This window comes from Panthera pardus, unplaced genomic scaffold (assembly GCF_024362965.1).
Source record: "Panthera pardus isolate Hobbes unplaced genomic scaffold, ASM2436296v1 HiC_scaffold_11, whole genome shotgun sequence".
In the NCBI taxonomy this organism is placed as follows: domain Eukaryota; kingdom Metazoa; phylum Chordata; class Mammalia; order Carnivora; family Felidae; genus Panthera; species Panthera pardus.
In genome coordinates, this window is record NW_026526666.1 from 101,066,594 (window position 1) to 101,089,919 (window position 23,326).

Below are 23,326 nucleotides of genomic sequence, written 5' to 3' on the forward strand. Positions count from 1 at the left end.
GGTAAGTCTTAAACATAAATGACACCAAAATGGGGGAGAACAGTCTGGAGTTTCCGCACAGCAAAGAGCCTAATTTGGTTAAGAAAGCCAGAGAGTAGTTGTAACCGATTTCCATCATCCTAAAATAATAACTAAATCAATGGCAATAAGAGCATAAGTTGGTTGACCCGACTCAGGACCTATGACCCCAGAGCCCCCATAGACCAGAAAAAGCCCATCAGAAAGGAGAGGAGAGCTCTCTGCTAAACATGGGTTTGTCTTGCAACTGAGAGAGGGCAAAGGGATACTTCAGATTTGTGGGTGCGCGCGTGTGTGCATGAAGCCCTTGAATTCAAAACTGGGCCTTTGAATCGAATTTAAAAGAATGTAAGTGAATAACAGGGGAGAAAAGGCAAATCGTTTCATGGAGTGCGTAAGTTAATAGTTAACCTGATAATGAGGTCAGAATCTCATTCTATGTGTTAAACTCCCCCAATTAGGTAGTGCTAACTGTGTAACTCTCGGGCACAATTGCTGAAACCAAGAAGGGGCTCTCCAAGACCAAGGAGGTCAGCCGGAGGTCTGTGGCCTCTACTTAAAGAGAGAGTACCATTCAGGGGACTGTTCCAGTTAAAACTGGAGGGTTTCTGTCTGTTTGCTTTTTTTCTTACTTTAGTTACTCTTGGTTTGTTATCATTTGTATTATTTATTTTTCGGTTAAACTATAAGCCTAAGTTGCATCACCTTCCAGGGGAGAAGCCTCCTCCTGCAGGCTTGCTGGTGTTTTGTCCTTGGGCATCGCCGGCTACCCGGATGCCCGGAGATGCGGAGAGCAGCGTGGGTCTAATAAGTAAACTCGAGATCGGAGACCGAAGGCGAGGCCCGGCTGGGGCTGGGGGCGCTCCTCCTGGAAGCCACGGGTCAACGGCCACCAGGGCCTGGCCTTGACTTTCAAACATGTGGTCGCAGGAGAGGTGGCCGGGCAGACCCGCGTTAGGAGGGCTCATGAAAGGCCCTCACCAGGGTGGCCACCCTGTCCCGCGCTGTGCCGCTCTGCCCCACGGTGTGCGACTCTGTCCCTCGACGCCCCACACCGTATCTCAATGTCCCGTGCTGCCCCACTCTGTCCACACCGTCCCTTGCGGTCCCTCCCACGCCTCGGCCCGCAGGCCTACGGTGCGCGCGGGCCTCCTGCTCGCAGAGGCTCCACTCGCCATGGCCGGGAGTCTGCGGCCACCCGGTCACCCCGCGGCGGCCGCCACGCGGACAGGGGAACACCCGCCAAACCCTCCCCGGGGCAGGAAACGACGGGAAACCCCGCTCGAGGCGCGGCGCCGCCTGCGGTTCGGGCGGAACGAGGCCGAGCTGCCCGCACACCTCACAGAAAAGTTCGATGTCAGGACTCCGGGGGAGGCTCGGCAGCTGCCGCTCTAACTGGGCAGAGCAAAGGCGCGGAGGCCTCCGAGGCCCAGAATCTTCCCCCTCGGAGACAAAGGCGGCGGCCCCGCCGGGCCGCGCGACGCCGGTGGACCCCGCGCCAGCGCCTGAGCCGCGGCATCGCCCCTTTAAGCGGCGCACGGCCCCGATTGGCCGCGCGGGGGAGGTGGGGCGCCGAGCGTCGACGTCACGGCCCCGCCACTTGCTATATAACGCGGCGTCGGCTACCGCGCCGACGGCGGCCGAGTGCGAGCGGGGAGCGCGAGCGGGGAGCGGCGGCCACAGAGCGGCGAGGCGCCTGCGCGGTGTCCGGGCCCCTGAGCCCGCGGCGCTGAGCCAGCCGGGACGGACATGCGCGGGAGGGCGCCGTGGGGCAGCGGCGGCTCCGCGGGGGTAAGGGGCCTGCGGGCTGGGGGTGGGGAGGGGAGGGGAAGGGAGGGCGGTGCCGCCCCACGCCCCCGCCCCGCCGGGCCCCCGCGCGGGGCTGCGGGCGGCTCCGGACTCTGGGCGGGTCCCCGGGGCGCCGAGTGGGTCGCCGCGACGCGGAGTCTCCCGGGACCGACGGACGGCCGGCCGGCCGGGGGGAGGGGCCGGCCCGGGGGCGCTGCGTGGGGGCCGGGGCTGCGGGAGCGGCGGCCTCGGCGTCCTCCTTCCACAATGGGGCTGCGCTCCCCCTGCGCGCGCCGTGTGCCAGTCCGTCGCGTCCCGGACGCTGTGCTGGGGGATGGCCGGCCCCGCGGTCCCCCTGCTCGCTCTCTTCGGAGACGGTGGCTGTCGTCCCCGGCCGGGGTCCTTGAACCCCGCGGAGTAGTTCCGAGCCCCCCTCCGCCTGTCTCGGAATCGTGGTCCTTTGCTCTGAATTCTGCTTCCGAAGGAACGGGGAGTGCAGGGTTCTGGGTTCGGAACGTGAGTGCTCGGTGGGTGTTCCTGCGCGCGCGTGCGTGCGTGCGTGTGTGTGTGTGTGTGTGTGTGTGTGTGTGTATCACAGCCTCGTACAAATTAAATGACTTCTTAACCATGATTGGTGCTGTATTGGTGCTTGCTAGGTCTTTATTAGGATTTCGTCACTGCTTGAAAGAAACCAGTCTCTTCCCTGATAAAAAATATGAATAGATTGTTAGTCATAAACTCAAGTGCAGTCAGAATAGACTGTAGCTTTAAAAGAGATGTGTTGGTGACTTGAGGTACACCTGCAACACAGGTAGGGCCGGACTGGTTTCTAAGCAACTGTCAGAGGTGAAGAAAGGTGAGGTTAAAATGCCTTTTCTTCTTCTTTTTCTGAAGAACAGTGTTCTGCACGGTTTTCAACTTTTATAAATGTGTAAGAACGCAAAGGGTGTATGTTTGCTGAGAATACTGAAATATCTAAGTTCACCATACCAAGTCTTGCCTCCCCCCCCCCCCCCCACCATAATTATAGTTTTAAGCGAGGTTTTGCCCAAACCAGACAGGAGGAGGCCGGGTACCCATTTCACTAAATGACCAAATTTTGCTGAGACAGAATAAAATTTGGTTTCTTGTTAATGGTGCTACGATTGGTTACCAGTATGTTATCAAATAGCATATTCCCATCTCCTCCAGATATTAGCAGATCTGGAGAGAAATACACACAGGTTTTAGCCTGAACTTCAGACACTCTTTTGTCATTCTCCTCATTTCACACAGGCTTGTTTTCACCTGTGTGTTTCGTGGGTACTGGCTGATAGGTGCTAAGGTCCTGGACTAGGCATTTATAACCTAACATATTAGACTGTAAACTCCTTCAGGGCAGGAACTCTTCCTTGTACGGCTTCTATCTCACGCAGCCTTGCGCATAGTTGATGGTTGATAACTAATTGCATGAAAGCACATTTTACGTCTTAAAGCTCAGCAGGATTGGACCAGTCACTGATAAGGGTGGAAAGCAGATCTCTTTATGGCTATTATGAAATGTCTGAATTATTCGTATTTTCAACAGATAGGTAAAATTACTGTTTGAGTGAATTGTTTTTCCTCCTTTCAGTTCACAATAGATCCTGCTCCCTCTTACCGTGAGGTTTAATTATACTGTAGACTTGAGTTTTTGTGTGAAAACAACTCCTGACTGCTGCTTCTCAGAAGTTGAAGCAGATAATACTCCCTTTCAGCTAATACTAATGGTAGCTTTTAAAAGCAAGTTGCCTAAATTACAGGTACAATCTAACATGCTTGAAACTGACCTGAATGTCTACATACCATCAGGTTGCTTTAGAAAGGTGAGCAGAGGAGGGGAAGGTGGTGCCAAGGGTAATTCCAGGAATTTGAATGTCATCAGCTCCCTCTGCCAGAGAAACAGCTCTGCTTTTAATCTAAATAAATCTGAATTGGAACCTCATCATCAGGATTCCTTTCGCATCTTTTGGTGCTGGTGTTTGGCCATGCTTTGTACAAGCTAATGAATAACTCACTAGATCACTAGATAAACAAGATCCAGTTGTGGCTTTTCTGGCGTTATCCACACAGCATAAATGCATACTTTGGAAAGGTGGATAAAACTGGTGAGTTTCAGAGTTCTGAATGTTAGTTAGTTGCCAGCGGAACAGAGGAATTTGCTTTAAGGTAGGGAAAAGGTAGTGTGGCCTTCAGGTTCCAGAAGGGAAAAGGATTCTGCAATTTGGAGTCATTGTTGAGACTTCAATCCAATTCCACGTACTGACAAGTTGGGTAGCATTACTAAAAGAACAGTGTTCCAGGCCTAAGTGAGTGTATTTGTCAAACCCGGGCCTCTGGCTGTGCGAGTTTTAGCCCTTTTCCACTGCAGAGTGTCAGGGTTCAGCATTACGGAGGAAGCAGGAGGATGGTAAGGATGAGAAGACATTGTCCAGAGCTTTTATTGAGGATCCACAGAACATGAAATTGACCAGCTGGAGATTACTTAAAATACCATTTCCCTGTGCCTGGAATGCTCTTCTGACTCCTCGCATGGCTGCCTCTTTTTCATCCTTAAATTTCAGTTTAGAAAGTCACCTCAGAGAGGTCTGCCCTAACCGCCTGCGTACATCCGGTCTCCCTTCCTGATCCTCCCTTGGAAGTTATCACAATCGGAAATTGCTTGCTTGCTGGTTGTCTCCTCATTAGGTTGAGACTTCCTCAGGCAGCGGCCCTCTCTCCTTCACTAGCATAGCATCTACTCCAGAATAAGCATCTGATAACGACTTGTGAAAATAATTCATCCTTGCTTCCTAAGAATTTGGGAGTGAAACCCTGTGAGTGGAGTTCTGATCTCTGGTGATTGACTTGTGATGAGGTCTCGTACATTTCACTCGGCCATTCCTGCATCAGTTTCCCAAGAACATTGGCAGGAGAAGGGAGGTTGTTGCCTAAAGTGAAGATGCTTTGGAGAGGAGAGGAGAGGCCTGGAAGGATCTCAGGAAGTGCTGGGTCATAGGGCAGAAGAGCCCTGATGGCCCTTCTGCGAACAGGAAGATGTTTTCACTTTCTCATCCGCAAAATGGACAGTGTCATCCCTGCCTCCTCTTCCAGGGATGTTGTGGGGCTCAGGTGAGCTAATCAGAAAGTGCTTTGTAATTTGTAGCATGCTTTACAAATACAAGATATTCTGTTACTAAGTTCCAGACTTGAAAATAGAGCCTGATTATAATGCCATCACTAGGATCTGTGCTGGGAGAGTATATTAAAAGGAGGCCCATTGGGTATATTGTAATATCCCCTTTTTATGGGTGAAGACAGATCCGTGTGATCCCAGATATCATGTTGTAACGGGTTATGTAATGGTGGGGCGTCAGTGTATCATTAAAGATTGAGGGCTTCAAAAGAACTGCTTGAAGTGGTCACAGGATATAAGAGTGATACCTTCACCCGCCCTTCTAGAGGATGGGATAGGCCAGATCCACAGTTCATAACTTTCACAGGAGAATTTGAGGGAGGTGAAGTAAAATAGGAAATTTCACAGTCCACGGGTTACCCGAGAAAAACTAGTACCAGGCAGCAAATCCCCAGGACGGTCTGAGCCACCCTTAACGTGAGCCTTGTAGTGGGTCAGACCTTATTCCCAGTGTGAAGAGCCTGAGGGGCGTGGAGGCCCAGCGGTGTGGTGGTGAGAGCCTGGCTTAGCTGTCAGCCCCACAGCTCACCAGCTATGACCCTGGAGCAAGTTACTCACCTCCCAAGTGCCTCCAGCCCCGCATCTGTAAATGAAGGTAATGGTAGTAACTCCGCCCTACACGGTTGTTGAGAAGATTAAATAAGTTATACATATAAATCACCCAGAACAATGCCTGTCAGATGAGTTTATTATTCTTACTGGCTTTATGTTCATTGTAACAATCTGGAGTTACCCATTGGGTGACTCCAGTGCTCGTTAAGTAAATTTAAAGTTTTAAAGACTCCTTTCCCATCAGTAGACTATTGTGCTCATTGTCATTAAGATTAGAATAGAACCCACGTATCTTTTCCATTTGGAAATCTATTATGTGTGTGTCTAAAAGGAATAATATTTTCCCATCCTGTGTGTGTGTGTGTGTGTGTGTGTGTGTGTGTGTGTGTGTGTGTATTGCTGCTGGTCGGGGCACTCTGTAGGAAGAGTTACAAAGGACAAGAGACTATCCCCGCTCTCGTACATTTCTGCCATTGCGCGAAGATTGTGTGGGACACTAAGTGAATCAAAAGGCTATTGATGACTATGGCAGTGGAACGAATAGGTTTTTTGTTAGTTTGCCGTTTCTTAAAATACTCAACTAGAAAATACTCTGGATTATTCCAGAAATTAGGTCACTTAGCTTTGATTTCAACAGTCTGAAGATAAATTATTTTCCTTGTTGCCTCAGTTTTTACCACCTACAAGTGGGTCGTTCTGTGCTCCCACGCTGGAGAGAGGTGAGGACTGGAGCTGCAGGGGACAGAATGTTCCTCTCACCACGTAGAACCGTCTCCATCGCTGCTGAGACCGGCACGTTTACCTGGAATTCATGCAGGAGAATTCTAATTACATTTTATTTACTAACTTAATATAAAAGACATTAAGTTCTCTATGCTTTTGCTATGAAGGCCATTTATCCTTTCTGTGACAGCAGGGGACCACAAAGGAAATTTCTGAACCTCCCCCTTCACTCCCTTCGCCCAAATTACAGTCTGTTAAAGGGAAATCTGAGAAAAAGCCCGAGTTAGGGCCTTTGATTGTGAAGAGTCCTTTGCTAGTAAGTAAACTCAGATCACGCAGCACCCTAACTGTCGTAAACACCGAATGTGTTCGATGAATATTGAATCAGTAAGTTTCTCGTATTATTAATAAAAGTTACAGTTCTGTAAAATGGCTAAACTAAATGTTCAGTGTGTCAAATAGCTTGGGTGCTAGTGCTTTAGACACTGATCACAATAAAAGTCATGGGATTTTGTTTCGTTTTTAATGTTCTGAAAGGTGATTATTTTAGGCATTTTCAGACTGAAGATAAACACGCAGATGTTGGTTTATTTGGTTGGCTTATCCGAAATCATGGGATTTGTCATGCTCCAAAATCAGTTTCTTTTCACAAATTTTTGGCTCTAAGTAGGATTGTCTTTTATCTCCCTTGGTAAGGAAATAGTCGTGTAGGTAGTTGTTAAATAAGGTTGAAAAGACCCATTTATCACCCTGAATAAACAGAAATCAGGTTCTCAAACCAGATTGAGAGAAGGAAATTACATCACACTTTTAAATAAGGAAGCGCTGGGCAGAACTGGGTGAGTTGTATGACAAAAATGTGCCCCTCCCCCTCTTGTGGATTGCTTCTGAGATTTATTAATGAGATCTGGTGGCAAGGTAAACACATCTAGGTTACCCTCTGAAGGTAGCCTCGTTTAAAAAAAAAAAAGTTTTCGAAGTGACTTCCCTCAAGCTAAAGGCATGTGATTTCACCTTAATAAAGCATGTATGTATGCTCTGTGGTGGTAGCCTTTTTTGTTTTCTTTAAGGAAAGTGACCTTCAATTTAGCAACAAAAACAGTAGGTACAAAAAGGAAGAGTGTGGAAGAGAAGGTGAAATTCGTTATTCTCAGAAAGCTCTTCCCTGGTTGCTTAAGTAAATATACAGTAACAGAAACCAGTCTGCGAATGGTCCACTTTAGGTTTTGGAAATGAATTTAATGCAAATGCCTTGCCTGCTGCTTCCCTGAACTTGTTACATTATTATCAGGAGGTTTATCCCTTAGTTTGCTGATTTACAGTAAATGTGAATCTGTCCTGTCATTACTTTTTTAAAAACGGGATTAGTGTTTTCTCAGTATCGATTTAGTAAATATTTATTAGAAATGAATGACACCAGGACCTACCCAGGAGTGGAGGTGGGGGGAGGGTCCCAGAAGATTTGGAGGATGGGTAAGGAGTCAGGGCATGGCACAAAACAGCCCAAGAGTGGAGACCCCGCTGTGGCTTTTCAGAAGGGAAGTGGTGAGTGGAGAAGGTGGTGTGACAGATGGCCTCCAAGGACAAGGTGGATTCTGACAGATTTGGGGAAGACAGAAGCCGGAGTTTGAAAAAGGTGGGTCAGGGTCTGCCTTGTTTTAAAGGCCATAACCTGAAGGGCTTTGATTTAGAAGCCCTTGAAGATTTTTGAGCAGTGGAAGATCTGAATTTGAGCTCCAGTTCAGGAATATTGATCTGGTCTGGTGTGTAGGCTGGGTTAGGTATTTTCACACGCAGGGCAGTGTGGTTCAGTGAACGGAAGGAAGACGGTTTGAGAAGCTGCATGGAGTCGTTGAATGTATACCTGTAACTAGGTTAAGAATGGTGCCTGTGGAAGCTTGATCCTCCCATCCTCACAGACCCCCAACTGGTTTGGGAAGGGGGATGGGGTGTGAAGTAAGGGACAGGAGTTCGGTCTGTAGAGTTGCAGATGCCGGAGGACCGTCCAAGTGGAAAGATAATCACCAGACAATAGGAAATGCAAAGTGGAAGCTTGAGCCAGGGCTGGAGTGGAGATTCAGGAGAGGGAGGAGCTGTCTGGTAGAGTTGGAGCCATCGCAGTGGATCAAAACTGGGGGGGGGGGGGGGGGGGGGGCGAGGGTTGCGAGGAGAGAAAATAGAGGGAGGGCTGCCGCAGGAAACAGATGGTTTTAGGGGATATTCTATTTTGTCTTGAAGTTTTTAAAAAAAGCGATGTTAATAAGAAAAAGTCGTTCATATCTGGGATTGCTATTTAACTGACTAGTTGATGGATTTTAGGAAAGTTCTTACACCCAAGGTCATTTAGGTCCCATCCTACACCGCGCTGCCTGCGTGCACATTCGCCTTCCTACTTTGTGTTTCGTGCAAGAATGCCATCTTGTACTTAGAGACTGATCTGCGCGCGTACGCGTGTTTCTGCCGTTGCTGCCTAATGAATTGTCAGGTAGACTTAGTTTGACAGTCACACTGGAACAAGATTCGAAACACTGGCTCAGTGGTGTTTCTTTTTGACTTGACGTTGACGTGGCTGATCTTCCCCTAGGAGGAGTGCATATGGAAGGCTTGGGGAGTTCGGGGGGAGGCGGGGAAGAGGTGGCTTCCTGCCTCCGCTGGCTTCCCCAGGAACACGCAGGAAACGCTTGCTCCCAAACCTACGGCACGTCCCCCTTCCCGAGTCTGCAGTTGGAAGTTATTTTCCAAAAGAGAACACGAAGCTCGCTTCTCCGAGCAGCAAGTAGGAAGTCCGGACAGTTTCATAACATGGCCCATTCACAATTCCCCATTGAAATGTGGAGGCAGGGTCACCTTCTATGAATACACAAAGACACTATTGTGGTCAGAAGTGAGCTGGCTTAGTGAACACAATTCTTTTTATACTAAAAAAATTTTTTGCTTAAGAAAGCTAACAAGTCGGTGATGGGAACAATGAATAAAAAATAACTTTCGAGAACGTATACGAAATTTTCAGGGGCCACTGAAATGTGAGTTTAGAATTCCGAGGCCATTCCAGCAGAGGCGATAGTTACACAATCATTCTGTTGAAAGCTAAGATTTAGATGGCATTAGGAGGCTGACACACAGTAATTACGGGAGCACTTGCTGGCCTGCAGACAGGTGGGGGCTGGGCCTCCAGAATCCCCCGCAGCATTTTCCTGTAATCTGGATGAGTGATCTCCAAACGTGTGCTTTCAAACTACTTAAATACCATATTCTTCTTCCTATCTGGCCTTTCGTTTTTGCATCACCCTGGATGCTTGCCCCGTGGTCTTGCCCCAGCTTGCGGGGCGCTGGGGGAGAGCGCCACATACCTACAGGCCAGGTGCCTGGAGGGAGCCCCAAGCAGTGTTTTCTAAAAATGGGTTTTCAAAAAAAATTTTTTTGTAGATTTCCTTAATCCAGGTGAGGTAAGAACACACGTGTTTGATTTCAATCCTCTAAAGACCAAAAATGACAAATCAAAAGACGACCTGCCACTAACTTAGATTTCTTAAATGGCGGGTGGTGGTTTTTTTCCCCCTGTTCTTAATCCTGTGTCTTTGAGCAACGGATCACAGAAAAAGGATGCTTGACTCTTTGAAATAATGTTTGAAACCTATTTAAGTCTCTGCCTAACATATCGAAGCAGCTGGCTTTAGGAGGGTAAAAAGGTGAGGACCAGTGACCAGGACCCATCTGCACTTTGTCCCTGAAACATTGCTGCTGGCTCTCCATTTCCTTTTGCGTGAAAACCAAACGGTAAACACTCGCAGACTATGTTTTAGCTCTGTAGCTAAAAAAAAAAAAAAAAAAAAAAGACTGTGCTTTATTCATTGTAGACATTGGATGCTGACGATGGTAAAAATCAGATGGGGTCGGGTAGTCATCGTCCAGCGAGCATTCACCTCTTGAGCACTTCTGGCGTTCCAGGTAGTGATGGTCGGGACCCAGCCTCTTTCCTGGACTTGCAGTCTAGCGGGTGACAGATTTGTCCATACAACAACAACAAAATGGCCCGCGTACCCCCTCCGCCCTCCACCGCGGACGTGCCGCTCATCTGAGTCACCCCGGGTCCTCGGCACACCACCCGGCTCTCGGGGGGCGCACACATGCCTGGTGAGAGAAGGGGAAAGCCTCGCCAGGTGGCTGTGCACGTCCCAGAAGGGATCAGCGTTGCACAGAGAGTTGACACATTGCGTCCTAGTGTCTACAAGAAAAAAGTCTCGACTGGCTATAAGCAAACATGAATATCTGAGGAAAGCGGAGACGGATGCTAACGAACCCTTCTAGAAAGAGGGTGTGGGGCCTGGGGGACCGCAGACACTGGCCATCTGACAAGGGCGAGGGCCCTCACACTGAGGCCCTCCTAGATTGAGGAAAAGGCGCCTGCTTCACCTCTGTAATCCTTGCCTTGCAGCGAGGCAAGACTCGGATCCCCAGGCACTTCGTACACAAGAATGTGAAGAATGTGCCTTTAAGTTTGTCTTTCTAGAGGGAGGAGGAAGCTGTCCAGTCCTCCGACAAAGCTAGTGGCCTTGCAGAACTTGATTTTTACAGGATAATGGAAATTAGTATCTTCACCTGGAACTCTTTCTTTATTCTCGAACAGGCAGTACCTGGAGAATTTGTCCTCCCGGGGCCAAGCCTGAAATACAGCCTGCAGACAGCTGCCAGGCAGGGGGGTAACCTGGGGCCGCAGTAGGATCTCTCGTTCTGTCGAAGCTCTGGGTTTTAGTGAACGTTCGAGCCGCAGCACTGAACGCAGTAATTTCTGAGATCGCTTTGTTGGCTGGGGGGACGGCGAGCCCCATGGCCGTGACCTCCGCACCCTGGAAGGTCGGATGGGAAGTTAGAGAACTGCGTGCTGGGGGCAAGTGAGGGCGATGTGCTGTGTAGCTGTCTGGCCACAGTGGGAGTCTGCTGTTGCCCGTCGTACGTTATAGCTCACTTTGCTGAAAACGTTTCAAAGCTTTGATTAGTATGTCCCCCCAAAATTGTTCTTAATGTCTCCATTTAAGTACCATCATGAGAAGTGAGAATTCGCTCATGCAGAGATGTCGGAATTGAATGAGCGCCTGTCACTACGTTTTTCTGCCCGGCGTCCCCTGAAGTTCTCTGGTACTAGCTAGTGTGGGTATTTCGGAATTGTTTATTCTCTCGTCTTTTTGTCATCCCCACCCCTAGGGACCTCGAGCTGCTGGTTGGTGACAGATCCCTAGGCGTCCCCAGTGAGGAGACCTCCAGAGTAAGGCACAATGTCCACAGCAGGAGTTGCTGCCCAGGAGATTCGAGTCCCGTTGAAAACCGGATTCCTGCACGATGGCCAAGCCTTGAGGACCGTGAGGGCCTGCTGGGGCGGCCGCGGCGAGTTTGAAAAGTGAGTGCGGGACGGAACGTCCCCTGGAATCTCCCAGCCCGTGATTTTAAAACAAGACCGAGAATATGGTAGCAACTCACTCACGATCAAGGTGTTTTTCCTTCCCTTTCAGTCACTTTTTGAACATCGACCCGATAACCATGGCCTACAGCCTCAACTCTTCGGCCCAGGAGCACCTCACATCTCTTGGTACGTGTCCTGAAACTCCACGGGGAGGGAGCTGGCGCTTCAAGGGGAAGTTGACAGTGGGGATGATGCCGGTGCGTCCTCCGGGGTGACTTTTAAGCGAGGAAGCCACCTGAACTATTTCCAGCAGTAGCCTGACCCCTAGTGGCGGCAGGTTCTGAAGAGAACGCGTTGGGCCCTCAGCCTCCCCGCCTCCACCCTGACTCACCGATGCCCTGGCGACCTGGGTGCAGAAGCGCCGTCGTTCACAGTCAGCGGGTTCTCAGCCCGGCTCTGTTCCACGTTTAACTTGTGGAGACCTTGGGCCAGATCCCTCCCCTTTCTTACTGGTGTGGGATCCCCGTGTGAGGGAGATCAGGGAGTGTACGTGTGGATGAACACTTGCGAGGGTGTTCTCTGCTGTCCGGTGCTTGTGACGTGAGCGCTGTGGTCCTTAGATTTTTGTCAAGAGCGCGTAGTGCATCGCAGGCAGGTCCACACTCTCCTAATGCCGTGACGGCTCCAACCGTGAGGACCCGGTCTTATCTCCCTCACAGCCTGCGTGCCTCGTATTGTCGCGTCTCTTAAATGGCTAGGCCGGTGTGGTGTGGTATTCGCGTAAATTATATGCTGCTCCCTTCTGCGAATTTTGCGCACGTCACCAGACCTGCCCGAGATGTGTGGGTGTGCACCGTGCACACGGCCAAGGAAGATAGAAGAGATAATTTGTTCTTTGAACCAGATCATGTGCATTAGCAATCTTCTGGCCTCTAATTACACCTGTGGCCGTCGCCTGGGTGTCCTCGGGATTGCCGCGACCGAGCGTCGGATACCCCAGCAGAAAGCTGCCGGAGCCCGGGCGGCTGGGGAGGGCACGGCAGCTCTTTGGCTAACCTCTGTCTCGTGCATTCCAGGGCGCGCTGCGACGTCCGCGCCAAGGAGCGGCAGCCACTTTGCAGAGCACGGCCCCTCCCAGAAGCCCAGCTTGGCCCCTCTTATCATTCCCCCGGGCGAGCACCCGGGACCGCGGGAAGAGGAGCGAGTCGCGTGTGGTTTTAGGAAACTCTCGGTGAACGGCGTGTGTGCTTCTCCCCCTCCGCTCACACCCATAAAGAGCCCCCCTTCCCCCTTCCCCTGCACGGCCCTCTGTGAACGCGGTTCCCGGCCCCTCCCGCCACTGCCCATCTCCGAAGACCTCTCTCTGGACGAGACAGACTGCGAGGTCGAGTTCCTAACCAGCTCGGACACGGACTTCCTCTTGGAAGACTGTACGCTTTCTGGCTTCAGATACGATGTTCCTGGCAGGCGAAGCTTCCGTGGGTGTGGACAGATCAACTACGCGTATTTTGATACCCCAGCTGTCTCCGCGGCAGATCTCAGCCAGGCGCCTGAGCAGAATGGAGGTGTGCAAGATTCAAATCCTCCTCTGCCTCAGACCCACCGGAGATTAAGAAGGTCTCATTCGGGACCAGCTGGATCCTTCAACAAGCCGGCCATCAGGATATCCAGCTACATCCACAGAGCTTCTCCGAACTCCGACGAAGACAAACCCGAGGTGCCCCCCAGGGTCCCCATTCCTCCTCGGCCCGTGAAGCCAGATTACAGAAGGTGGTCGGCGGAAGTCACTTCCAGCACCTACAGTGATGAAGACCGGCCTCCCAAAGTACCACCGAGAGAACCGTTATCACGGAGTAACTCCCGCACGCCAAGCCCCAAAAGCCTTCCGTCTTACCTCAATGGGGTCATGCCCCCCACGCAGAGCTTTGCCCCTGACCCCAAGTACGTGAGCAGCAAAGCTCTGCAGAGACAGAACAGCGAAGGGTCTGCCAGTAAGGCTCCCTGCATCCTGCCCGTCATCGAAAACGGGAAGAAGGTGAGCTCGACACACTATTACCTACTACCTGAGAGACCGCCGTACCTGGACAAGTTTGAAAAGTTTTTCCGGGAAGCAGAGGAAGCAAACTCAAGCACCCACACCCAGCCGCTGTCTGCTGACCGCGGTACAGCCTCGGCCGCAGAAAAGCTGGACTCCAAGACAAGACTGGACCTGGGGGGCCACGTGAGGCGTAAACACTCGTCCTACGTGGTTTCTCCTTAGGCTTCGGCGTCGCGGGTCAGCGGGGGTTCCGTGGGAGCGAGTGGCTCCCCAGCCGCCCTCCAGGCCGGTTGAGGTTCGCAGGAAGAGGTCTCGGATTGCAGAACAAAACAGTTGAACCCTCCGTCTTAGAAAGGGTAGGGGCGGTCGCGGGGCGATCTCGGGCCAAGAATCCCCGATCGTGCTGGCGTTGGAGAAAAGTCTGTTCCGGTCCGTAATTTAAAAGCGGGCGGGCAGGCAGGGAAGGCTGGGGAACCTTGGACATGTGCATACATTATAGGCCTGTGTAGAAACTCGTGCTGTAACCATAGACCGTAGCTGCAGGGTAACCAATTAGTTGCTACCTTAGAGTAATATATATTCAAGATGGTGAAAGCTGGGGGGCAACTCCTGACTGAAAATTGAGCGAATGGAAGAAAACACAGTATTGTTTAGATCAGAATCGTTAAAAAAAAAAAAAAAAATTTTTTTTTAAAGTTAGTTTAGTAACTTTGAAGCATTCAGGCTCCTGGGCCCTGTGATGTTCTCCTTTAAACTTTGCAAGCAGCCTTTGTCCCCCAGGGCAGGGCGCAGTCCCTGCTGAGGCTCTGCCTGCCCAGCCTAAGAGTCACCCCGAGACCCGGCTCCTTCCGTTTCATTCCAGGGAGGACAGCAGCATATCTGGCAGCCACACGTGCCCTGCTTCTCGAAAGATGCGAAGCTAACGGAATTCGCACGTCCGTTCTCCTTACGGTCCCTGCTCTGTTCTGCCCGCCACGGTGGCCCGGTCTGGCATGCGCCTCGCAGCCACAGGGGCACCGTGTTAGACTCCCCTGGACCGGCAGACCGGTCGCCAGGGCTCCGGGCGTCCCGTTGAAGCGATCGTGAAACCACTGGCCACGTGGCAGAGTCCCTGGGGGGGCCCGTGTTGTGTTTCCGTGTCGGTTTCCGTAGACTGTGTGAATGAACATGGACAACGCAAGCTGGCCTTGTGTTGCTGGTTCCCGTTCAGTATTTCCTGGGGGTGGTGTGCCTTCCACGTAAAACGCTTTTGCCCAGTAGCGCAGTGTGTTTTAATGCCACAGGCCGCGTCCGCGTCGCTCCGCTTTGGAGACCCTCCCGGCTGCCGCTTCCCTTGGATTCCGTGAGACCCGCAGCCTGCGCTCAGACACCCGCGTGCTTCGATGCATGTATCTTGTGTAGACAAGCACAAAAGAGAAGGTGCTCACTAACGGAGGTACATTACTGCAATGTTCTCTTAACAGTTAAACAAGCTGTTTACAATTCAAACTGCTGAATATTTGAGCTATTTAAAGCTTCTATTTTAGTATGAACTACATGAAGGTTGAGACATGCTTTAGAAAAATGCACTGATTTCTGCATTATGTGTACAGTGTTGGACAAAGGATTTTATTCATTTTTGTTGCATTATTTTGAATATTGTCTTTCCATTTTAATAAAGTTATAATACTATTTATGACACCGTTAACCGCGTTTCTTGCCTAAGCTCTTCTATAAAAGTTGATGTCTCCGGTACGTTCACAACCATTACCGTCTTTAAGCACAAGGGAAAGTTTTTTTGCAGCCTCATAAATGCTTGAAATTTATGGTTGGTCCCTAAAATGAAAGTAACTTGAGCAATTAATGTTTAATATTATACGAATGCACAGTGAAGACGGCTGGCTGGGCTGTCCGTACTTCCTTTTAACAGTTCAGAAAGGGAGCAAGGGGCAGATGCTGGGGTGTCCCTGTCAAAGCAGGTCCTGCCTGGGGAGGGGCTCCCCCGTCAAGGGGAACGTATGGAAGAAACGAGCATAGATACAAACTGGACGTGACTTTGAGTTTCAGGACTAGGTCCGGGTTGTCGGGGGCCCTTGGGAGGCTCTGCTTCTTGCTTGATGTGAGGCCACCAAAGGAACCCCAGCCTGTCCTGGCCTCTCACAAAGAGGACGGACCTGCTTCTCGCAGCTTCCAGGTGCAGGAGGAAGCTGGGCCTCTGTGCTTGAGGGCGCCCCTCCCCAGTGCCGTGGGGCTCTGCGCCCGGCTCCCCCCTCTCCTGGGCCCTGTAGCCAAAACCCAGCTGCTCCTCCCACTCCCCAGGCTGCTGGGCAATATGGTGAAGCTCTCCATGACCTTAATTGAACTTGGTATCCTCCACAGTCAGGAGTGAGGACTCGGAGGTCAGTGAGCTGGGCCACCTCCACCTCCGTCTGTGTTGGGCAGATTCTTTTCATTATTTTTCTAATGTTTATTTTTGAGAGTGCGAGCAGGGGAGGGATGGGGTAGGGGTGGACAGAGGATCCAAAGCGAGCTCTGCGCTGACAATAGCCCCGTGTGGGGCTCGAACTCACAAACCAGATCATGATCTGAGCCGAAGTTGGACGCTGAACCAGCTGAGCCACCCAGGTGCCCCAGTGCTGGGCATATTCTTTAAAATCTCAGTCCTTGGGTAAAACTTGTTGGCGGGGGAGGGTTGGGGGGGCCATGATACCCACTACGTGGAATTATCTGTGACAACTGCCTGTAAACCGTGGCAGCTGGCATGCAGTGAAGGCCCAATACAGGGATGGATTCTGTGGTCATCGGTTGCTCGCAATTGCCCTGAAAGGTGTTACTTCTGACCTTTTACAGATGAAGAAATGGGCTCAGGGAGTTGGTTCAACAGACACATGTTGGGGAATACCACCCCCTGCTAGACCCTGGGAGAGAGGCATCCTCCCTGCCTGCTTGGATTTAAAGCAGTACCTAATGACAATTTGCAGTGACGGTGACAGTGACCGTCACAAAGGGCCCTCTTCTCCAAGGTGATAAGAAGGGAAGCTAAACCTCAGGAGGTGGAGCGAACAGGGAGGAAGAGCCCAGGAAAGAAGTCCTGTGTGAGACCCCAAGGCTGGGAAAAAGTCTGGCGTTTTCCAGAAGCCAGAAGTAGCAGCAGGAAGATGGACGCTGGGCAGGGTGGTAACTGTGCAAAGGCCTAGGCAGGGGACTGACGGGATCTGATTTGTCTTAAGATGACAGTGGCTGTTGTGTGGAGAGAAGCCAAGAGAAACACAAAGGTGTCGGTGGGGGTGGGGGGGTGGCGGGGCGCATCGGTGGGGGGGGGTGTCAGGATGGGAGAAGAAGAAAACTGGCTTTGAGAGATCCTTCAAGGTAGAGGCAGCCGGTTGGACAGCAGTGGGAGGAGCCTGGGGGTGCCCGGCTCCAGTGCCCCACCCTCCAGCCCCCAGGGGTGCAGGGAGTCAGGGGAGATGTGAACAGAGCACTCCCATTCATCTTTCCCTGTGTTGCATTTGTTGTTTTTGCCTCTTTTCTCCGCCCCCCCCATCCCCTTTCCTTGTGGTTAAGACGATCTTTAGTTCCATTATTTGCTTCCCTCTGAACTTTCTTGTTTTTCCTTGATTTTGCAAGAATATACTTTCTCCCTATCTTTTCATGGCCAACCAAGCGCACCTCGCCATGGCGCTAATGCTATATGCTACGCAACTAAATGCTGTCTGGAGCGCCAGCTCCATCCTCAACAGACGCAAGGAGCCAGTGAACTCGGGAAGGGCGGGTTCCCCGGGCACAGGCCGGCAGGGCCTGCGCTTCAGCTGCTGCTGAGCCCCCCGCCCCAGGGGAAACAGCTGTTAGCCGCTGCCGGACACACGGTTATCGGGCAGGTACTATCTAGTAACCAAGTGCTGTCCGAAAGTCAGGAAATGTAGGCTCCAGTCAACACCCCCCACATCCGATGCCAAGGCTCCCCTTCACATCCCCGAGCCTTGCTGTCCCCTCAACCTGAGACCGTGCCCCAGCAGACACAATACCACACAAACCACACGGATTTATGATTAGGGACTGTCTCGCGGCAGAAGGCAGACGCTAAAGTCAAGAGGACTCATTTGTAAGTCAATTCAAAGTGTGGGGGAAACTGTGAAGTGTTCCCAGGCCGCAAGAATCGATCGTGTGCTGTCTATCTGTTATTAAATGCCACGTACATACTAATGGAAGTTTCATCTTGTTTATATGTTGCTTAGTTCTCCCTACGTCTCTAGGGATATCTTAACCATGTTAGGAAAAGAACTGTCTGTAAGAGGATGTCTCTTCACTGCCAGGGGCCCTGTTCCAAAAAAAGAGGCCGACAGATTCTTCTAGACCATCTCATGGTTGGAGAAAAGAGAGCAGTATCCCTTTGTCCACTGGCTTGAGTATCAAAATACATATTAAGCTATACTCTATTTCAGTTCTTATTTTCATCACCTAATTTGTACTTTTGAGGTACATGGAGACTTTTTCTTAAAAAATAAGCTCTTAGCGTGGTTATTTCATACATAGTTTGTTCACGTTTTGTTCTGTAGTAATTATAGACGCACAGGAAGTTTCAAACTTGTACAGAAAGATGCCCTGTACCCATTACCCAGATTCCCCCAAAGATAACATCTTACCAAATTATAGTCCATTATCAAAACCAGGAAATAGACCTTGTCACAATCTTCCCATACGGTATTTTATTTAGAAAGAGTTCCTATCAAAATGGACTTAGGTCCCACTTTTTAAAATTAATTTATAAATTGATTCTGGCATTCTGTTAGGCATTTTGTGAAAAGCTAATCAAGCTTTAAAAATATGTTGCTGTGTAAATATTCATTACGCAGATAGTAGCTGAGATAAAACTGATGCATGTTAACTTTGATGGGCCAAGATTTTCTGCAAGATGCATTTGCATGAGCTCTAGTAAAGCCAATACTTCAGACCTCGAGGATTCAGGAATAGTTTCCCAGAGCCTTGAGGCGCCCCAACTTTGAAATGTGTAACAAACCAGTACCAAAGCTCTGAGGTACCCTTGTCTTTAGAAAGTAAGTCTGGTCCAAAGTAGGATCCACTCAGAGACATGTTTCTTTGCAGACTAGATCATTTGGCAGATGTGCTTTTCCTCTCCACGTGTGAATCATACAACTTTTTTTTTTAATGTTTATTTTTATTTTCGAGAGACAGAGCATGAGAAGTGGAGGGGCAGAGAGAGAGGGAGACACAGAATCCGAAGCAGGCTCCAGGCTCTGAGCTGGCAGCACAGAGCCTGACACGGGGCTCAAACCCACCAACCAAGAGATGGTGACCTGAGCTGAAGTCAGACACTTAACCGAGCTACCCAGGCTCCCCTGAATCCTACAACTTTTTTTAAAAGATTTTTTTTTTAATTTTTTAATGTTTATTTATTTTTGAGAGAGAGAGAGGGAGACACAGAATTCAAGGCAGGCTTCAGGCTCTGAGCTGTCAGCACAGAGCCCAGCATGGGGCTCGAACTCACAAACTGTGAGATCACGACCTGAGCTGAAGTCAGACATTCAACCGACTGAGTCACCCAGGCAGCCCCCCCCCCCCCCTACAACTTTCAAGAGAAATCTCTCTGTGTCTTATTTGGGGAAAGCAGAGAGGGGGGAAAGGTGAGGAGAACGGGGAAGAAGGTTCAGATGTGCCTGAACTTGGTTAGCCTTCCCTTTTATCCCTCGCAACTGAGTGAAATAACACGATCTAGGCATGTCTAATGCAATTTGAGGGTGTGAATTTTCATGCTTGCTTTTCACTTGAATGTATTGAACTTCAAGAACCTTCTGCCTAAGCTGCTGAGAATCCGTCAGGGGAGCGTGTCTAAACACGCTCACCCCTGCTTGCATGGTACCTGCCCAGAATTCAATGGCAAACATACCTGGTGTGTCTGAGGAGACCCTTCACATCGGAGCAGCCCTGTAAACCGTCCCTCGACGTCCACCGCCACTGGGCAGCGGAAGGGCTTCGGGGATGGCGAGGGAGCCGGGGACAGTGGGACAGGGCTCTTCTGAGAACGAGAAAAAGAGCTGCCATCAGGCTGTTGGGCTTACGTGTGCCTCCCCAGTGCTGTCAGCCCTCACCTGGTGATTCCAGAAAACTGCCAGGAACCCTCAGCAGGTGGGCCTGTGGCAAGTTCACTAAAACAGCATCCGTGACCACGCATAAAACTGCTCCCCCTGCCCCCCACGCCACACACACACGAAGTAAAAAGGCCAGGGGACGAGGCAATTTGTTTGGGACCGGTCTTTGGGAGTATTCTTTGTCCGTCCACTTGACTTTGTGCCCTTGTGGAGAAAGGCAGCAACTTCGTTCCTTGGAAGTAACTTTGGATCCGCGTCAAATAAACATCTTAATCACATGCTTTGTGCATATTTCTTCATTTTACAGTCATGAGGGCTTAGCCCCGTGCCTCCCCCCCCCCCCCCCCACCTCCCCGGGACTGCGTGACTTATACACTCCCCTCTTGTGTAAGGCGGGATGAGTCTCTCTGGCCTGAACCCTGAGCGGCCTCCGGCACCACAGCTCACAGGAGGCTGTATTTCGGGTTCGCGTGATCCCCCCGCCTCCCTAGTGTTCTCGCATGAACTCGTGTCTTTGTACGCTGTTTCTGTGTCGTGACCGATCGACGTTCCTGGCTGAGCAGGAGCCTGGACGGTTGGTGGTTCAGGGAGGCCCAGGCGCCGGCTCACGGGCTCCAGGCTGCAGAGGGAACTCACGCACCCACGGCAGCCCAGACGCATGATAAGACTTGTCTGCGCATCATCCCGGCCCAGGAGCCTCTAATTACACGTCTGGGGCTTGCAGGAGCCCAGGTGGCCGGGCTCACATGATCCCAGAACTGTGAAGATAGCGCGGGCCGGGTTCTCACTGCCTGCGCACCCAGGTGGGGGAGGCACCCCCGAGCCCCGTGCGTCATTTCGATACAAATTATAATAACTGCGTTCCAAAGACAACAAGAGTGCGTTTAACCACGCAAGCCCTTCCTCCCAAAGCGTTGCCACAGTTTTATCTTCCCATCTGCCTTTTTGGTTGTTACATCTGCACTTTCCTCCTGCCCCCTTACCTGGTCCAGCAGAAAACCCCCGAGCACCACGCCTGACTGAACTGGCGTGCGAAAGAGCACAGCATCGGGTCCCCGCACCGCCGCGGTTCCCTCCGCGTGACGGGATTTGGGCCGATCTGACTTGCCCGTGGGGGGCCCTTGACCCCGTGAACGGCCCCCGGTTGTCAGACACTTGTCACGCGCCAGGTACCGTGCTGGGCGCACTGAGTGTGGTTTGGTGACATCCCCAGAATCGGCCTTAGAACCAAGGGACTTGGTCCGAAAGAAGACACACCTGCCCAGAGCCCACTGTCACCGGGGCCGGTCGGTGGCTGGCCGAGGAAGGCTGTGCTGTGGGAGTGGTGTAACAAAACAGTTGTTGATGTTGATCCTGTAGTTAATCAGCGTGTGGGAGGATCTGGAGGACCACAGCCAGAAATCTGTTTTGGTTTTCTGTTTCCAAAGCCACATTTTTTTTCCTCAGAGTTTCGTGGATGCTGAATCGGTCCAAATGTTCCTTATACAAGAATCCACAAATTTTAATGGTGGGAATAGATTGTCATTTGTCGTCTGGGCATTGATGAGGATCTCATTAAGGAATTGATTTACCAAACTGAAAGGCTTGTTTAAAACGTTTTTCTCTAAAACCTTCTCTATCCGTCTTTACGCAACGTCTATTCGTGTCGGGGCTTTTTTTTTTTTTTTCTTAAATCATATTCCTAAGGATTCCACGTATCCATTAATTACAAAAAGTTTTCTGGGGCACCTGGGTGGCTCAGTCGGTTAAGCGTCCGACTCCGGCTCAGGTCATGACCTCACGGTTCGTGAGTTCGAGCCCCCCGTCGGGCTCTGTGCTGACAGCTCGGAGCCCGGAGCCTGCTTCGGATTCTGTGTCTCCCTCTCTCTCTGCCCCTCCCCCGCTCGAGCTCTGTCTCTCTCTGTCTCTCAAAAATAAATAAACATTTAAAAAAAAGTTTTCTAGATACAGAGTCTCCTCTGAACAGCCTTAGTACAGGCAAAAAGAGGTGTTACCACCCACTGGCATGCATTATAATTCTGTCCTTGCTTAATCCCCACCCAAATGCCCATTTCCAGCTATACAATCTCATATTATTCTTTCTGAATCATACCTAAGTGCCACACCCTGAGTTGCACATAAAACTCTGCCATATTACTTAAATGCCAGTATGTAGTGCCACAGCTGTGGCTGACTTAGAAGTCGCCTTCCATGTTTCTGGAATTATCACCTCACTTCTCCATAACTGGTTCCAGGTGGGACTCACTCCCCGCCCCAAAAGATGTTCTTCTAAAATTTGGTAGCCTAACGTTGAGGATATATTTTCAACTGCTTTTCTGGCTGTAAATCCTGATGTTGGCAGGCCTCTTTCCTCTAAGTCCGAACCTCATCCGAGGCAAGCTGCTAATTATGCAGAGTGGTGCCGCATCCTGTTGTGCAGCTCACAGCCAGGAATGCACTGCAGTAGGGTGACCGAGAATCAGTCCCTCGCCGCCGGACGCAGGGGGGCCCCTGCCGCCCCGCTAAGCATCGCCCGAAAACTCCTGAAATGAAGGCTCAGTCTGTAAGTACAAAACAAAACTCTCGGGGCGCCTGGGTGGCTCTGTCGGTGAAGCGTCTGACTCTTGGTTTCAGCTCAGGTCACGATCTCACAGTTTTGTGAGCCACGTTGGGCTCTGCGCAGAAGCCTGCTTAGGATCCTCTCTCTCTCTCCCCCTCTCTCTCTGCCCCTCCCCCACTCATGCTGTCTCTGTCTCTCGCAGAATAAATAAATAAACTTAAAAAACCCAGAAACCTCTCTATCGGCATGCCTGACTGTTGCAGGAGTTCATGAAAGATACAGAGCAGACAGGTGTGATACAATGGAGAAGTAGGGTCAAGGAAGTCGTCATAGGACACGACTTTTATGAAAGCAGCTCCGAGAGTTCTGGAAAAACTGTGCCTTTACGGACACAGAACAGGAAGGAGCCCTGGGGCGGTCATCAGGGTGATTATCTAGGGAACCCCTTCCAGGGTATCCCCCAGCCAAGTTCTTCCCCTGTCCCGCTGTACGAAGCTGTGTTAGTGAGTGTGAGTTTCCATAAGCCGGAGCGTTGGTGACAGAAACATATCAAGGTCCCAGGTAGCAAGAAACGTCCTCAGCTCAGGTCACGATCTCATGGTTGGTGAGTTTAAGCCCGGTGCGGAGCTCTGTGCTGACAGCTCAGAGCCTGCTTGGGATTCTCCCGCCCTGCCCTTCCCCCTCTCATGCACTCGCTAGCTCTCTCTCTCAAAATGAATAAACATTAAAAAATAAAAATAAAAACAAGGAATGTCCGGGTGGGACTGGAAACCCATCTGCTGGAGAGCGCTCATCCCGACCACACGCTCTGTCTGGAAGCACGGCCCTTCCGCTTTCCAGGCCCGTGTGGTCGGAACTTGGATCCACAGAGAGGAGAGAGGGGGTTTTCGAACATAAATATGAGCATAAAATCGAACATCACCGAGCACTTGCGGAAAATTCGTGTCAAGAAAAGAACAAAATTCAATAAACAGAGACCAGCACCCATACG

General features: G+C 50.8%; 2 protein-coding genes across 2 annotated transcripts in view; one reads left to right on the top strand and one right to left on the bottom strand.

Annotated features, from left to right (window-relative positions):
* Nucleotides 1-6,025, bottom strand: part of LOC109274046 (translation initiation factor IF-2-like) — a 19,490-nt gene extending 13,465 nt beyond the window's left edge. The window contains exons 1-2 of the mRNA XM_053899174.1: nt 5,984-6,025; nt 1,357-2,343 (exon numbers count right to left, since the gene is read on the bottom strand). Of these exons, the coding sequence (XP_053755149.1) occupies nt 1,357-2,343; nt 5,984-6,025 (1,029 nt within the window). The remainder of the gene's footprint in view (nt 1-1,356; nt 2,344-5,983) is intronic.
* On the top strand, nt 1,694-15,397 carry ERRFI1 (ERBB receptor feedback inhibitor 1). Its single transcript, XM_019461273.2, has 4 exons — nt 1,694-1,809; nt 11,477-11,669; nt 11,782-11,858; nt 12,749-15,397. Exons 2-4 carry the CDS (start codon nt 11,548-11,550, stop codon nt 13,930-13,932), a joined length of 1,383 nt encoding a protein of 460 aa, XP_019316818.2. The 5' UTR covers nt 1,694-1,809; nt 11,477-11,547; the 3' UTR covers nt 13,933-15,397.
* The last annotated feature ends 7,929 nt before the right edge of the window (nt 15,398-23,326 follow it).

Coding starts and splice junctions, on each gene's coding strand:
- ERRFI1 (XM_019461273.2), top strand. CDS start 11,548: ATGTCCACAGCAGGAGTTGCTGCCCAGGAGATTCGAGTCCCGTTGAAA. Junction 11,670..11,781: donor GGCCGCGGCGAGTTTGAAAA/GTGAGTGCGGGA, acceptor CTTCCCTTTCAG/TCACTTTTTGAACATCGACC. Junction 11,859..12,748: donor GGAGCACCTCACATCTCTTG/GTACGTGTCCTG, acceptor CGTGCATTCCAG/GGCGCGCTGCGACGTCCGCG.